Source organism: Anomalospiza imberbis, chromosome 5, assembly GCF_031753505.1.
Source record: "Anomalospiza imberbis isolate Cuckoo-Finch-1a 21T00152 chromosome 5, ASM3175350v1, whole genome shotgun sequence".
NCBI classification, from domain to species: Eukaryota; Metazoa; Chordata; class Aves; order Passeriformes; family Viduidae; genus Anomalospiza; species Anomalospiza imberbis.
In genome coordinates this window covers 22,029,885-22,041,908 of record NC_089685.1, presented here as the reverse complement: position 1 = coordinate 22,041,908, position 12,024 = coordinate 22,029,885, and the positions used below count along the sequence as shown (strand labels likewise).

General features: G+C 37.4%; 1 protein-coding gene across 8 annotated transcripts in view; it reads left to right on the top strand.

The window, feature by feature from the left end:
- Positions 1–11,797, top strand: part of PTPRZ1 (protein tyrosine phosphatase receptor type Z1) — a 132,868-nt gene extending 121,071 nt beyond the window's left edge. For 4 of the 8 annotated variants that reach the window (XM_068189875.1, XM_068189873.1, XM_068189872.1 and 1 more), the window contains 12 exons: positions 909–1,043; positions 2,063–2,226; positions 2,950–3,033; positions 4,532–4,667; positions 5,605–5,751; positions 6,336–6,429; positions 6,679–6,752; positions 7,734–7,862; positions 9,022–9,168; positions 9,453–9,595; positions 10,150–10,285; positions 10,776–11,797. In XM_068189875.1, the coding sequence (XP_068045976.1) occupies positions 909–1,043; positions 2,063–2,226; positions 2,950–3,033; positions 4,532–4,667; positions 5,605–5,751; positions 6,336–6,429; positions 6,679–6,752; positions 7,734–7,862; positions 9,022–9,168; positions 9,453–9,595; positions 10,150–10,285; positions 10,776–10,916 (1,530 nt within the window). In that variant the 3' untranslated portion in view covers positions 10,917–11,797. The remainder of the gene's footprint in view (positions 1–908; positions 1,044–2,062; positions 2,227–2,949; positions 3,034–4,531; positions 4,668–5,604; positions 5,752–6,335; positions 6,430–6,678; positions 6,753–7,733; positions 7,863–9,021; positions 9,169–9,452; positions 9,596–10,149; positions 10,286–10,775) is intronic. The other 4 variants (XM_068189876.1, XM_068189874.1, XM_068189879.1 and 1 more) reach the window with 1 other exon arrangement.
- The last annotated feature ends 227 nt before the right edge of the window (positions 11,798–12,024 follow it).

Here is a 12,024-nt window from a genome sequence, read left to right as displayed (position 1 = left end):
AACGTAGTTCAAGTGAACTTTCCTGGATATTCACTGTCTCCTCCCTGTTAACAACCCGCAGTACTCACGGTTCCTTTCCTACTACATGACTAGAGATACATTTGTCCAGTGAGACCCAATGAGGTCAAATCTCACCACAGGGTGTGTTTCTCTGATTATGTGATGTACCCTGGGGTCACATGAGGAGACATTGCATCACACTTGCCACACACTGGCAGCAATGCCTAAAATGAGTGCAAATCTTATCATACAACCTATAAAGCATCTCTGTATCTCTTGATACAGACACAGCAATTGCAGATGAGGGCTGACTTGGAGCACCACTTCGTTTGCAACACCATGTATAAACAAGCACACTTCTAATACTCTTAGAGAAGGCTGTATGACTACCCAACCAAAAGGCTGGACATATCACAGCTCTCTCCTGTATATTCTAGCCATACACAGTCTCACTCTTGCCCTTGCTACCACATATAAATATACTCTGCCCATAAACTATAAACTTTTCAGAAGCCACATACAATTCTACTGAATTGGATGTATTCCTATTTTTCCTATAGATAATGTTATTTTCTTTCATTTTTAGAGTGTCTATAGAATGGAAAATTCCACAATATTAGACCCTTTTAACTCTGATAGTATGATTTAAACCTCTTTTTTTTAATTTTCCAAATAAGGAGCATCTTTGCACATCTATCCCTCTATGGCACAAAATAATTGTTATTTGTTCTCCTGCACAGAAGAGCATGTCTATCATAAACTGGGTATATTGACAGTCCCAATACAGTTTTGTGCTTTACTCTGCTCTTAAATTTAAACATTTCAGCTTACTAGTTTGATTTTTTACAGTTTTTTTTCTCTATTATTTATAGAGAAATTTTCTAACAGAGAAAATGTTTTTCTAACAGAGAAAATGTGACCAATACTGGCCTGCTGAAGGTAGTGAAGAATATGGGAACTTCTTGGTTACTCAGAAGAGTGTTCATGTACTTGCCTATTACACTGTGAGGAATTTTACTCTTAGAAACACCAAGATCAAAAAGGTTTGTGGCATCCTAGAAACACAAATGGGCAAAATGAAGTGTTAAAAGATGCTCAGAATATTTTTAAGGCAGTTGACAACTCTTTTCTGCTGTATATGTAAAGCTGAATCCTATAGATCTCAGCCAGCAAGATGCTCATCAGCTTCAGTTAATTTGACCAGAAAAACAAACTCAGAAAGGTGTAGGACCATCAGGGAAAAAGCAGTGATCACATTGGAGAGCTGATGTGGACTTTGCCTGCCTGGGTAGCAGGACGATACATTTTCAGAAAGAGAGCAACTTGAAGAAAATGTGGTATGAGTTTAATTACCCACCTCAGCTCTCCATTTTCCTTTTTAAAGACAGGTGAATACACACTTTGTTTTATTGTAACCAGAACCACCATGATCTCAGCTCAGCAGGGTAATGTTAGTTACTTTGAGGAGAATTCTGAAAACTTTATTTAATCCAGCCACATAAATGTCTGAGACATCTAGCGTCTCACCCTCCCTACATAATTAATACATAATATTCAGCATTTACTATCAATTAATTTATTCTGCCTATTTTAGGAACCAATCTCTGAATGAGATTACCTGCTTTCTGAAGGCATCCCTGCCTCTGAGTTGCCATGGAGGAAGAGAGCTTAGAAAATCAGCCTACACAAGGCTACTTACCTTGTAGATCAGTAAAGCTGGGTGAGATGAATCCTACTCGTTCTGTTCTCTCAACAGAGAAGCAGAGTGGCAGGAAGAGCTGGTGACTCTTGAGAGCAGCTGTAATTTGTTACCCTCCAGTGCTCTTAATCTTTCTCTATGGCTTTCTGAGACTGTGTCAGGTCATTTTTCCACTGAATGGACAAGCTGGAAAGACAGAAGCACTGGTCCTTCCTCTTCTCTTTGAAGGCTGGAATATTAGAGCCAGATGGTATGCTTTGAACTAAATAGGGATAGTACTAGTTCAACAACTATCAGGTATGGAAGTAAAATGAAGGAAGATGTGGGCTGCTTACATGTGGAATTGTTTTTTTTTTGTTGCAGGGCTCCCAGAAAGGGAGGTCCAGTGGTCGCATAGTGACTCAGTACCATTATACCCAGTGGCCTGACATGGGTGTTCCAGAATATTCCCTGCCCGTTCTCACCTTCGTGCGGAAGGCATCGCATGCGAAGCGCCACGCTGTCGGGCCTGTTGTGGTTCATTGCAGGTGTGGTTTCTAGTGCTGTAAGGTTCACTCCACTTTTGTTTTGCAGAAGAAAAGAATTTTTCAGTGGTGGGTTAAGCAAAATTTCACTTTCGCATTTAATGATTCCTGATGGAGTAAGATTAACTTCTTAGCCGATATTCTTATCTGATCTTTCTCTCCTTCATAAGGCAAACTAATCAATTGTGCCACTTCTGTAAATCTGTAGATCTCCATAAACAAGATGATGCTGTTCTGCACCATATTCTTTTTTTTTTTTTCTAAACTGATTTTACTTCTATTTTTTTTTTTACATTTCTGTACTGCTATCTTGAATGCTATGAGCTTACCAGATATACATATGGGGATAATTGTTTCATTTCTGCAAATACATTGTTAGGATGCTTTTGGCTCATGCTTTCTTTGGTGCAGGGATACTCTGTAATCCTACAAGGAGCTCTGTCCACAAGAGACGACTCACTCTCTTCCTGGCTGAACTACAACTCTGCTGTTTTTAACATTCTCTGGGCTCTAGCAGTCATTTGCAATGGAAGAGCGTTCTGGGGAACAGTTGAGGTCTGCATGTGCCACAGTGTGCAGGCAGGTGTTCTGTCAGTGCTCACTAAAGCTGGCAGCTCAGGGAAAATTGGTTAAAAAGGGCTTGTAGGGCCTGGAATGACTTCACAATGCCCATGAAGGACCGGGTTGTTGTAAAATATATAAGCAGGTTCTGGTTTTCCACTGTAGTACCTCACCTTTGATGGAACATTTGGAAAGAGAACCTCCTCATGAATTCTGTCCTTCTGGAGCTGACACTGAGAAAGCCAACAGGTAAAGTCACCTCACAAATGCTGCAAATGAAGATATTTTATTTCTGGGATGATCTAATCTGACTGACATCTGTTTTTAGCTTGGAAAATGAAAATTCCATATCTTGTTGTTCTGCTGCTATTTACATCCTGCCTTTTCTTGGGAAATTCAAAATGTCAAGTCTGAGTTTGCTGAGATACCAGTAATACATTAGGAGTCAATTAAATTGAGTTTTTAAGAAGTGAACAGTGGTAAGTTGTGTGGCTTCAGTCAGACCTCTCGCTTGGGTCATAAGTACAACTTACCTCTGTCTGTAGGCAGTTTTGTACAGTTTTTAGCTAAATTGACTACATGCACTATGGAATTTCAAAGGAATCATCTAATGTTTGAAATATAAATTTTATTTATATTTACAGGCTATATGTATGGAAGACACAAATGATGAGATTCATAGAACTTATTTTAGCTGGTTTTATTTGGTACTTTTCATGTTTTGTTTTTTATATCAAGTACAGATGGTGTCTGGTAATCTTTGTACTTCTTTGTGTCTAACAGGGTATTAACAACCTGGACCATTGAGTTTCATATCATACTTATTTAGGCAGTTTATTACAGCAATCTGATCTCACTCTACCTATGCTCTGTGCCCCCTCTGTGGCAGAAGTGAGATGACTGAATTAGCATGTATGGACTGAGATGGATCTGCCCACAGGGGACCCAGCACAGTGCTGCTCTCAAGTTACATGTACAGTATACATAATGATCCTTCATATCTTAGAGGGGAATTACAACTGATGATTTCCCATATATGACTAGATAACAAAAACTGACCTCTTAACCTTGTACTTCCTACCCAGATATTTTATAAAAGAAAAAGTTTTTCTCTAATTTTATGATACAGCTGGTTTTATACTACGTTAGTCAGAGTTCATAACAGGAATGAGTTGATTAACACTTTCTTCTCCATTTCCTATTTTTAAAAAGATTTTCAAAAATTGTGTGCCATCTTAACTTTGTCTAAAGAGCACTAAGCTTTTTTCTTTTACAGATATACTCTCAACAGTTCTGCCATTTCCTGGGGTTTATCTTTGAAATTTCTTGTACTGTAGTGGGTTGCATAATTCAACTTTTGCTTTAAGTGGAGTTTCAACATAGAAGAATTTGAACATATTAACTGTGCCCAAGTGCTGACATATACCACCACCTTTTCTAGATATATTTGGCAAAGTATCCTAAGGAATATCAGAAGGCTGAAAATTGCAGACCTGCAGGAAATCCCTTAGCTCTATTTCAGCCAATAATTTAAAAAACATTTGAGAAAATGGTTTTTAGGTCTCTTCTTGTACAAAGTAAAAGACTACTATCAGCCTTGAACCTTTAACAAAGTATATCATATAATAAATTCATTTGTAGAGGGAGATCTTCCCTTTGCAGCAATTTGTTGAAAAAGCTATGTGTATGGAAAAGTTCTTTCCATTAGTGTTTTACTTCAGGCTCAAGACCATTTTTTTTTTTATAGTGCTGGTGTTGGAAGGACAGGCACATACATAGTGTTAGACAGCATGCTGCAGCAAATTCAGCATGAAGGGACAGTCAACATATTTGGATTCTTAAAACACATACGTACCCAAAGGAACTACTTGGTGCAGACTGAGGTAAGAATAAAATATAAATAGCATGGGACTATTACAAACCTTCTGTTTGCAGGACAAGAGATAGTACAATGCTCTTTCTGGCATCACCAGAAGGAAACCAGTCACCAAACTAGATTTTCCCTTTTGCTTCTCTTGGTTTTATAGAGACATCCTTCTAGGCACACTTAGAGCAGTGTATCAGAAATTACCTTTCCTTGGGCTCTTGTCTTGTAAGGAGGACTCAGAAGGAAGCCTGTATAAATAATGCTTCCTACAGCAGTGCTTTCTTGGCAGGACTTGTATTTTTGAGCTTATCACGGAGCTTTTTGAGGAAGCACCATTGTCAGGCATTCAGATCTTCACTGAACCTCATCAAACAGTTTATATAGGCAATAAAATATGCGAAAAAAGCTATTTCAGACAGAAAATTATCTATAGGTGCTTTAAACTGAAGATTATATGTAGAATATTGAAAGACCAAGAGAAAACAATAAGGGCAACAGCAGGGCATTTGAAAGTCTATTTCAGTTTTCAAGAACAGGTGGTTAGATTCCCCAGTGCCTTTCAATAGAAAAAAAAAGTTAATCAACAGCTAGGGTGCTTGTTCCAAAGAATGTGAGAGAGAAAATAGAGAATAGCAGTAGGAACCAGGGGTAGGACTGGCTTGAAAATTTTACTCAAGGCTGTGCTTGCATATTTACTTCTATTCTATTAACATCACAGGTAGTGAGGATTTGGTATTAAATAATACATAGATATGTGTATCTATGTATTACAAGTGTAATTGTCAATTGTGCTTATAATGCGTGTACAGCCACTGCAGAGGGACAGCCTTCACTATAGAGGATCACATTTCAGAAAACCTCTGTGAAAAATTACTGACCACATCAGAAGTGGCAGCTTAACTAGAGGTATCCAGAGGAATCTGAGAATCAGATGTTTGGTTGTGTTTTCCTAGGAGCAATACATCTTCATTCATGATGCATTGGTCGAAGCAATTCTCAGTAAAGAAACAGAAGTCTCTGAGACTCACATTCATGCCTATGTTAATGCTCTCTTGATACCTGGACCAACAGGAAAGACCAGACTGGAGAAACAATTCAAGGTGAGCTCTCTGAGATTGTAGTGTGAAAATCTTTGGGCTTGTAAACCTGAATGACTTAAAAGTAGGTATCTCAACACAACTTTCATCAGCTTTCTCTACCTAAAATTTAACTGCTGAGCCTAAATTAAGACTAAATTTATCAAATGAATGCAGTCAATTGGAACAGAATTATTTGCATCCTCTTAAACAAGGAATCTACCCAAAAAATCCACAAAAAAGAGATCATGAGAAATAGGACAGTAAGTAGATTTTAACTACAGATTTTTAAAATTTAACTACATGACTTTGCAGGAAGATCTCAAAGGTAAAACAGCAGTCTGGAAAGATACCATTCTGGCAGATATGTCAGACTTCACCTTCAAAGATATGGTTATTGATCTAGGGTTCAAGAATAATTTGAACTGCTAAGAAGAGTGGAGAAAAAATATTCTGGTGACATGTTAAGTAGTTTAGACAGATAACTAGATAACTAAAGTTAAGAGAGACAGCAAACCTGCAATATATGCACCCTTCTGTTTAATGCAGCTTATGAAGGAATGGCTTTTCTGCAGTTATCTGACTTTTTTTTTACATCATTGTTTCAGTTACTGAGCCAGTCTAACACACAGCAGTGTGATTATTCAACTGCACTCAAACAGTCTAACAGAGAAAAGAACCGAACCTCATCTATCATTCCTGGTAAGCTTCTTCAAATCCTCAACAAAAACTGAAGACATCTGCATTAGTTTGGAGCAATGTTCTTTAAAGAACATTATAGTGAAGAAGTGAATTAAAAATTCCACATAGAAAAACAAAATAGGTGGCTGGATAGCACTTTGTCCCAACTGGTGGAGCCCAGTGTTATCATTACTGTGAGATGTGAGATAATTGCTATAATATTATAAGAGTCATTGCAACATGCTTGTGAATTCATAACTTTTTTTACAGTGGAAAGATCTAGAGTGGGTATCTCATCACTATCTGGTGAAGGTACAGACTACATCAATGCTTCCTATATTATGGTAAGTCAGTTAATATATTGGTGAAAAACAACGAACAGCTGTTTGTAGAGCAGCCATTTGGCTGACTTAGGGTGGCACAATCCTGATTTTCAAAGCTCCTTTCTTCCATTATTCACTCTGCCTAAAAGAGTTACTTCCCCCAGGAAGTACTATTACCATTATTACTGGTTTTAGGTTTGGTTAAGTTCACTGCACTTTAACAATCTGTAGAAACAGAAATCACATAATAGTTTTAAAAACTGGTAAAGCTAAATGCTTTATGGAAAGATCTTTTGAGATGAACTAAATGTCTAAATGTGTTAACTGACAAGTTAGTTTTTAATGGCTGTATTGTGGTTTGTCTCCCTACTTGCTCATCTTACAGTGTTTTTTCAATTGGCATAGCCTAAGATACCAGAGTTCATCAGCTTTCCATTATCTTTTTGCTCTCTGGGTTTTCTTCAACTCTTTCCCCCTTCAATAGCTGAGAGGGAGGAGTAAATACCTCCTGGATATTCAGGAAAGAGATGACAAAGCTCTGTGCAGTGGCATGTGCACAAAATCTTTTAGGAGCATTACTGTATAGGAACTACCTTTCATGGTAAGACATTGATCTGATATATCTGTACAAATTAAGAAACTTCTTGGGATTTTTGCAGATCTTTCAAGTATTCTTTTGTTTGGCCAGGTAGTCAGCTCCTCTGGAATTATGGCTAATATATTTTTATTCTGAGTGGGCTGTCTGAGTCTGCTCTGTGGTCTTTTCTCCTTTTTTTAAAGCAATGTTTTTAAGTCTTAATTTTTTTTTCAATGTAATTGAATCTATTCACATGTGGAAATATTTCAGTGGAAATTTTATATTTTTCTAATATTTGCAGGAAGCCAAAAAGGGAACAAGTGTGCAATGTATTTTCTAGGTTCTTGGTCTGTCCACTAGAAGCTTCCTTTAAGCATTAATACTTGGCAGCAATTCCGAATCTGTCAATTTTTTTTTTTTTGCAGGGTTATTATCAAAGTAATGAATTCATTATTACTCAGCATCCCTTACTACACACTATCAAGGATTTCTGGAGAATGATATGGGACCATAATGCCCAGTTAATAGTCATGCTTCCTGATAGCCAGAATATGGTGAGTTCTGTGGCTGATTGTTATGAGTTTATGTAGAATTTTATTAGTATTACCATTTTGAAACATGCAGGATATGAGAAAATGTCTTGTATTCTGCAAAAAACAATTACAAATTAATAATACCAAGCTGAGTGTAAAATACCCAAATCGTCTAGCAGAAATCTAGAAATCCTTGTCTAGGCAGATTGTGACTGGAATGAAAACGTATTGAATCAGTCTTCTACAATTTATACAAGGAGGCAAACAGCAGAAGTAACCATTATGCAAGGTTAGTTTTTGCTCCACGACTTCTTAGTTGCAGTATGGCTTTAGTCATTAGGTAAAGGCAGAAGTGTGAGGTCGTTTCTCGCACAGCAGCAGCTGGGGGGACCTGGGCAGGACCAGGAGAACCAGTGGCCAAGCATTCCTCACATATGAAAGAAGCCCGTGGGGAGCAGGAGTGGCCAGAAGCACTGCCAGCAGGGTGGGCACACAGGCCGTGGGGCCGTGGGGCCTCAGTTCCTGCAGGAGGGTGTGCAGGAAGGGCACTGAAGCCCTGCCAGATTGACCAGGCAGCAGTGGTACTCACCCAGCACACAGCCATGGCTTCTCTGAACTCTGCATCCACCACAACTGCAATGCACCCCACCTTCCCTGAAACACACACAATAGGCAGGCAGGACACATGGCAAGGAGGATTCCCTATCCATCTGACCATGTTGGTTATTTGAACTATTTTCTTTAAAAAACAAAAATCTCTCGTCATTTCTGCTGTCAGACAGAAATGATGCTCCCATGAACTTTTTTTCTGCACTTTCAGATAATCCTAAGACCACACATACATTAGAACACACAAGTTAAATTTCTCATATGACCATGGGCTATGCACAGCACAGCCTAAAGGCCAGGCTGGATGTGTGGCACTATGCAGCACTGCAGGTTCATTGCTATATAGCTCCACAGGGTACATTGATCACTACAGAGGTGTTTGAAAACCATCACTTTGCCATCGTTATCCCACTCAAAATGTGATTTGTCAATTTAAATCTAGATAGCTGGATTGATTATGTATGTGATTAATATATGTGACATATTATTTATTATGTTGGATTTTTTATTTTAAGAGCTTAACATTATTTACTTTTATGACTCCGTTTTTGTTGTTTTTTTTTTCCTGGAGGCTGAAGATGAATTTGTGTACTGGCCAAACAAAGATGAGCCTATAAACTGTGAGAGTTTCAAAGTCACTATGATTGCTGAAGAACATAAGTGTCTGTCTAACGAGGAGAAGCTCATAATCCAAGATTTCATTTTAGAAGCTACACAGGTAACACTGTCATAAACATATAACTCAGGACTTGATTTTTTAAAGGTAATGCCCACATTTTTTACATTTTCGATGCTAAATTACTGATTAAAAAAATCCATGGCCTAGAAACACCTATGGAGGGAGTAATGGGGAATATGGAATGTAGTAATGGAACCCCCATAGCAGTGGGGTTCTGCATCTAGAGGCTGGAGCTGGAACAAGGTGAAGGAAAAGAATAAAGAAAGTCTATCTTTTACAAAATTGATTTGAGTTTTTTGTTTGTTTTTTTTTAAATCATTTAGGATGACTATGTACTTGAAGTGAGGCATTTTCAGTGTCCAAAATGGCCAAATCCTGATAGTCCCATTAGTAAAACTTTTGAACTGATCAGCATCATCAAAGAGGAAGCTTCCAACCGTGATGGGCCCATGATTGTACATGATGAGTAAGAACTGCACTTTCCTGTTTGTTTTGATGTTTTTCAGTAAAACCATCCTTTCACTGAGTGAAAGCAGCTGAAACAAGGCACAAAGTCTGCACTTAACAGTAGTGGTGATGCTTTTGTTCCAGCTGCATCAACAAGAGAAACATTTTTATATTTCATTTCAGTTTTATCATTTTGATACTCTAGATGGTTATCAGGTAGGTCACTAGAGGGGAAGTCAGTTAAGACATCATTGCCTTTTATTGAAAGGATTAACTATTTAGATGAGGCACCATACCCTTCTCCAACTGTTCAATAATAGCAAAAAAAACCAAAATGTTGAAACACTGAAGGACCCAAAGCCTTCAGCATTTGGCTATTAGAATAAGAAGTTGTAGCCAGGTGCTGTGAAAGTTTTTTTTTTTTTTTTAAGCCCGTGCTGGGCAGACCTGTTTCAGATATTGTAAATATCACAACAGAGATTCATCTTACCAGTGTGCCCAAGAATTTGTATTTTTTCCAGCTGTAAAACCTGACTCAGTTTCTAGAGTTTTGTTTTGTTTTACTTTACAAAGGCATGGAGGGATGACAGCAGGCACTTTCTGTGCATTAACAACTCTGATGCATCAACTGGAAAATGAGAATTCAGTGGATGTTTACCACGTAGCAAAGATGATAAATCTGATGAGGCCTGGAATCTTTACAGACATTGTAAGTAATAAGCAAAATGTGCACTTTTTTCCCTATGTGTGACATTAGATCTTAGGGCAACATTACTGAATTATTTGCATCTTAGTTTCTGCATGAATTAATCAAAACTGTCTTCCAGAGGTGCTGTAGAAAAAGAAACCTTCCTGGAAAGAATTCAGATGACAAAAAAAGGAGAAAAAAGCTAACAGACAAATAATCCTGTCCCCAAATTTGCAGTTGACCTTAACAAGGATCATATTTTGCATATAATATTTCTTTTAGAATTAAATTTTTTCCCCTACCTTTACTGTGTTCCCTATTGATGTCCTTTATATTGTGTACAGGGGGAGCCATTAGTCAGAAAATAATAAAGCTGCTAAGTAACACAATAAATTCTGGAGCACTGTACATTTACAGACTGACACATCAGCAGTTAATTAATTTTGAGTAACAGTGCCACAAGATAACTATTTCTGCCATCATCCTGAGCGTATCCTCTTTTCTCCTCCAGGAACAGTACCAGTTTCTGTACAAAGCTGTTCTCAGCCTTGTCAGCACAAGGCAAGAAGAAAACCCTTCAGCATCTATGGACAGTAATGGCTCAGCTTTACCTGATGGAAATGCAGCTGAAAGTTTAGAATCCTTAGTTTAATTAGCACATCAAATCAAACATACACATCACTGCAGCACACAAATCACACCTGGAGTTTTTATTTTCAGTTTTATACTTTGGGTGGGGAAAATCTGTCCAGTCAGTATATATATAATCAGACCCCTACTGTTGCTCAAACCAAGTCATTTCTGTTATATACGACTCTACTGTGGAATTTTTATCATTAACAAAGTGTGCCTTTTCTTGAAAGATTTCTTGTAATACATTGTTACATTTGGACTAACTTGATTGACTTTTACAGTGTTTCTAATAATTGAATTGTGGTATGTTTTTTCAGTATTAGGTTTTTTGATTTATCTGGCTTTACTTTTAACTTAAAATTAGCATATTTATAGATGTTAGGGACTCCTCAATTACAAACATGTGATGGGTTTAGTACTTGGTTTATTCGCTGTATTTATAACAATTTACATTTGCTAGAAATGCAACTTTTAATATAGTAGAATGTAAATAAGATACTATTCTACATAACATTCAACATTTTAAGACTTCAATTAGACATTTAGAATAGTAATCTGATACTTACTGTAAATACTGCTACTTCTGTAGTGATCCATGGACCAAATTTATATTTATAATTGTAGATTTTTATATTTTACTACAGAGTCAGTTTTCTAGTTCTGTGTAATTGCCTTGTTAAAATGATGTAGTCAGTATGTTTTTACTTTAACAAAGTCTTCTGATATATAATTGTGCATCTTAAGCAATTTACCTTCATATAGCTGCATGTGATTTTAACTTTTTGTGGGAACTAGAAATCATTTGTTTTGAAATGAAAACTTTTTATGAGACTAACACTGTACTTGGCATTGTTAAATTGTTTTTACCCTGGTATTGCAAAAATAAATATAAATATTCCAGTCTGTGCTTAGTAGTCTTCCACATAGAGTAAACAGTCGGCACAGTCATGCAGGAGAGCTTTTACTAAAAGAACAAGGATTAAGGTTGATCTGCAGACAGCTGCTCTTCCAGTGGAATCCACGAGTTCAGGAGACATTTATAGAAAACTTTTTTTTGTTTTTAATCTCTGCTCCTACAGTGTCCACATTAGCTCCCTTTTTAGCATCCCCTCCCATATCACAAGACT